The sequence below is a fragment of the Halyomorpha halys genome, unplaced genomic scaffold, assembly GCF_000696795.3.
Source record: "Halyomorpha halys isolate HHAL.00 unplaced genomic scaffold, Hhal_1.1 Scaffold1308.1, whole genome shotgun sequence".
Lineage (NCBI taxonomy): Eukaryota > Metazoa > Arthropoda > Insecta > Hemiptera > Pentatomidae > Halyomorpha > Halyomorpha halys.
This window is the reverse complement of record NW_027113970.1, coordinates 42976-47143: the sequence shown is the minus strand read 5'-3', so window position 1 is coordinate 47143 and position 4168 is coordinate 42976. Positions and strand designations below refer to the sequence as shown.

Genomic DNA, 4168 nt, shown 5'->3' with positions numbered 1-4168 from the left:
TATATATATATAAATAAATAAATAAATAAAGTGTTTATAACGTAGAGCATTGAAGCAACCTCCAGAGGAAACGCCAAGGAGGTTTCCAAGTAGAATTTAAATATATCGTCTAATGTTCGTTTAAACAAAATAAAACACATTTTTGAGAACCCACTGGGTGTTTTCACGAAACCATGTTTGAATGTGTGTGTGTAGTCAGCTTTACAGCCATGGAAGAATGTTATATTCTAAAATTATATCCATCATACCTGTAATATATCCATGTTATTATTATTGATTAATAATAATAGCATTTAAACATGAAAACAATAAATAAAGGTGGTATGAAAAAAATAATCTGAGGTATAAAAATCTAAAATCTTGATTTATCAGTCAGGTATATAACTGTTTGGTATCCTCATTTTCTATCTAAATACAATGCATTAAGTATTAATATCCTCTCATCTTCTAATGTGATAAAAAATAATTGTAAACAATTAAGTGAGTTGCCAGAATCGATACTAATGAGGGAGAAGTAATTACATGAAACTCAATCTACTACTATTTCTTAAAGAATAAAAATCAAAATTTTTAACAATCTCATGCGTTATTTTTTGTTAAGAAGATTGCCTAACAAGGAGCGGGTCAAGACTATTCGGAATCCTAAGTAGTAAAGATTTTGAGAACCCTCCCCAAAAAAAGATTTTAGAACCCCTTTGTAATCCGTGATTACAAATTGAACTTGAACTGTTCAAGTTTTTGCTATAATTTTATTAGGTTTTGAGTGTTCGTGGAAAGCAGGATATTTAGTTTTCCTCTTATGAAGGAGTAAACATACTAAGGAAGTAAGTAAAAGTAAGCAATGGATAAAGACTGAATGTTATATCCAGCATTGGAAATCAGGGCCCAAAAATTAATTTAATACCAATGTTATTAATATCATTAATAAGTTAATGTATACTTGAAATATTGCTTATAACACATTTTATAATGCATAAGTTATATAATTAATAAATGCTTCTGAGAAATATAAATTTGTAATTATGAGTAGAAAAAACATTAATTTTGAATCATGTTTTATAATTTTGTTAACTTTTATTATTTTTTTTTATTTACTGATGGCAATATATTTTATTATATTATGAATATAACTTAACTCTTATGCCCTCAAAAACTGACTTAGTTTCCTGTTACTTCCAGGTTTTCCTGTTAGAGGTCATTTGTTACAATCCTAACCACTTACTAACAATTTTCAGGATAGGAAATAGTACCAAGAAATGGTTAACCATTTGAAAATGCATATTCAACTATTAAAATATAGCTGTGCACTAAATGATCTGAAAGTAGTTTATGAATGTTACGTTCAAAAATTTATCAATAGATCATAATCAAAGCATAAATAACAAGTAACCAACAAATATTTTTAATTTTTACTGTATGTTTATTTTTATTTTCTGAAACATATAAATCTTTAATGATAGTTTTACTTCTAGTAATAATATTTAAAAAAAAAATAAAGACCCAATTTTTTTATATATTTATCAACAAAATGTTTAAGACAGGATAATAACAACAGTTAATTTTTATTAGATTAATTTATGAGATTTTTTATTTAGGGATTGATTCATAATATATTAAGTTTGGTATTATCACTTTGTTCCGTTAGGACTGATAAGTTATCTTTCAATGAATAATATTAAATACTAAAACTTCCACTATGAAATATTTATAAGTTAGAAGTAGTGTTATATTGCTTTAATACAAGTATTTGCTATTAATTTTTATTTGTCAATGTAAGCTAGCTAAAGTTTTGTTTACCTCCAAATATCAAAGTGAAGAACATGGCCTTGCTTGTGGAGTGGAAGGAACAGTGAGAATCCTGTCGTATGGGTATACACTATCCTTGTTTCCCCTTCCACACCAAACTAGATTCTGCACGCAGACTCTTGGAATGAGTTAATTCAATTTTCAAAACCTGCTCCGGCATCATTCATGACGCAGTTCTTTACCTTTCTAAGGGTTAAGTTTATAAATAGCGATGTTTAAAGGAAAAGACCTGCTACGCATTTTTAAAAATTTTTATTTTTATTTGTCGTTATTAAAAGTTTATTAATAAATTTAATTTTATTAATTCTACCTATTTTTTTCATTTCTCTAAAATTCGAAGAACTTTTAAATTTTATCTTCAACAAGTTTCTCTTAAAAACTTATGAATACAAAGATACAAGCAAACAATTGAAGAAAAAAAAAACATTGAAAAGTCTCGATAGCTCTAAACTTAACAGCCCTGACGAAGTTCTGCAAAGTGGGACGAAACGTCGGAAAATAAATAGTTGTTAACTATTTTTGTTCTCTTTTGACCGAGACTACTGACCATTTGTGTATTATTGCTTGTTATATGTTGTTCATTCACCACCAAATTATTAAATATAGTCGAAGTCTTAAAAATTTATTAATCCATAAAAATAAATTATTGTTGTTAATGTTAAATAAATATTATTTCTTTTGAAAAGTCTTAAGGACTAGAAAGCTAAAGTCAAGCTAAGAAATTGATTATTGATTTCATAATATTATTAAATTCTTGACGTATTTTTGAGGAAACTTGTGCTTTTTACAGGGACGAATCGATCACGAATTATCACAATTAAAGAAAAAAGTTGTGGTTCCACCAACAGGTTAACTGTATGCTGCCAAGGTTATGCACTTGCTCACTTGCTATGTTGCTGAATTTCACTTACATCGTATTGGTGCTTTTCTTTAATAGTGGCAAATCAAAATATTAATATTACTTATTATTTGTATTCTATGGATTGTACCTTGGACTGGAGTTACTTTGTGACACCTTAACTAGCCATAAATTGTTAAGGCCTTTTTGGGAAAGCCAATAAAGTAACACCAGTCAACGATAGTAACGTTCCAAACGTCCAATTCAAAATAAAATTAAAACTTTTTTGTTTAAAAAACAGTTTTTTTTAATTTCGGTTTTTGAAAATAAATTTTCTAAAAATTGCTGGAATAATGAGTAGCATACTTCAGAGGGCTCCGGTATAAAGGAAATTAACCATTTAAATTTGAGATATTTATCTTAAATAATTGAAAGAATCAGGACAAGAACATGAAAAAACCCATGATGAAAATTGTCCAGCCAAGCGATTTATAAATAAATTCTACAATTCTTATATAATCTTTTATATAGTTCGTACTCCATAATATTATATGTGGAGTAAATTGGAATTTACTAAATATTAGGAAATAAGAAATTTATCGAGACTTTTATTTCCATTTATTTTTCAAAAGATTTAATAATTTTTTTTTTAATAAGTTGTTATACATTTGATGATGTTAAGACACCTAAACCATAACGAAAGGGAAACTTCACTACAAATTTAATTTTTTTTTAAACGTTTACTGAAAACATTAAAACAATATCGAAAATATGGGTGATAAAATTTTTTAGAAATACACAATTAAGTTCAAAAGCAAATTAAATTAATTTAGTAGCGGTATACGGATTACTTTTACAGTAAAACTTTTTGTTTAATAACTCATTTTAATTCATTTATGCATTAATTTATTCAATAATTTCTTCTAGTGTGATTAGGTTCTACTCGAGAGTTAATTTTTCCTTAAAATCGTTTTTATTTCGGAAATAGTATTTCCTATTTTATCTTTCTATGAGGCCAATACATATTCAATTAAATTGAGATCGAAGAACTATTTTTTTTTTCTGAAGAACTTAAAGGTAATTGTACAGTATCAAAGTCCGAATAGATAACGCATTAGGATTAGAATAATTAATTTTATATAGTTTAAATTTTGATTCAATCCCTACTTTTCTGTTGAGAATATCAACATACCTAAATCAATTCAGTCTTTGAATATGAGGTTCTCTTCCCTATTGGAAGAAAATCAGCACCAAACCCCTCTCACAGGCCCTCTTCCGTGTTCATTTTTGTAAACTTAAATTCTGTGTTTGGTCACTTTTTAGGCCATTATTCCTTCGTCACAACCATGCACTTCAAAATGCGACTCATCTATAGGGATTACATCGTTCCATAGTTACTAGCCAAAATTGATGAGTCTGCCAAGTATAAGTAGGGGGAATAAAAAATGGTGGCTGTTTCAAAACGTTAAAACAATTAATTTTTCATCCGGAGCTATATATCTTTACAACTACAAACAACCACAG

General features: G+C 27.6%; 1 protein-coding gene across 1 annotated transcript in view; it reads right to left on the bottom strand.

Moving 5' to 3' along the window:
- LOC136796727 (serpin B8-like) overlaps positions 1-1892 on the bottom strand; it is a gene marked incomplete at its 3' end in the record, with an annotated part of 3843 nt that extends 1951 nt beyond the window's left edge. The window contains 1 exon segment of the mRNA XM_067051203.1: positions 1798-1892. Coding sequence (XP_066907304.1) covers positions 1798-1822 — 25 coding nt within the window.
- Between the last annotated feature and the right edge of the window lie 2276 nt (positions 1893-4168).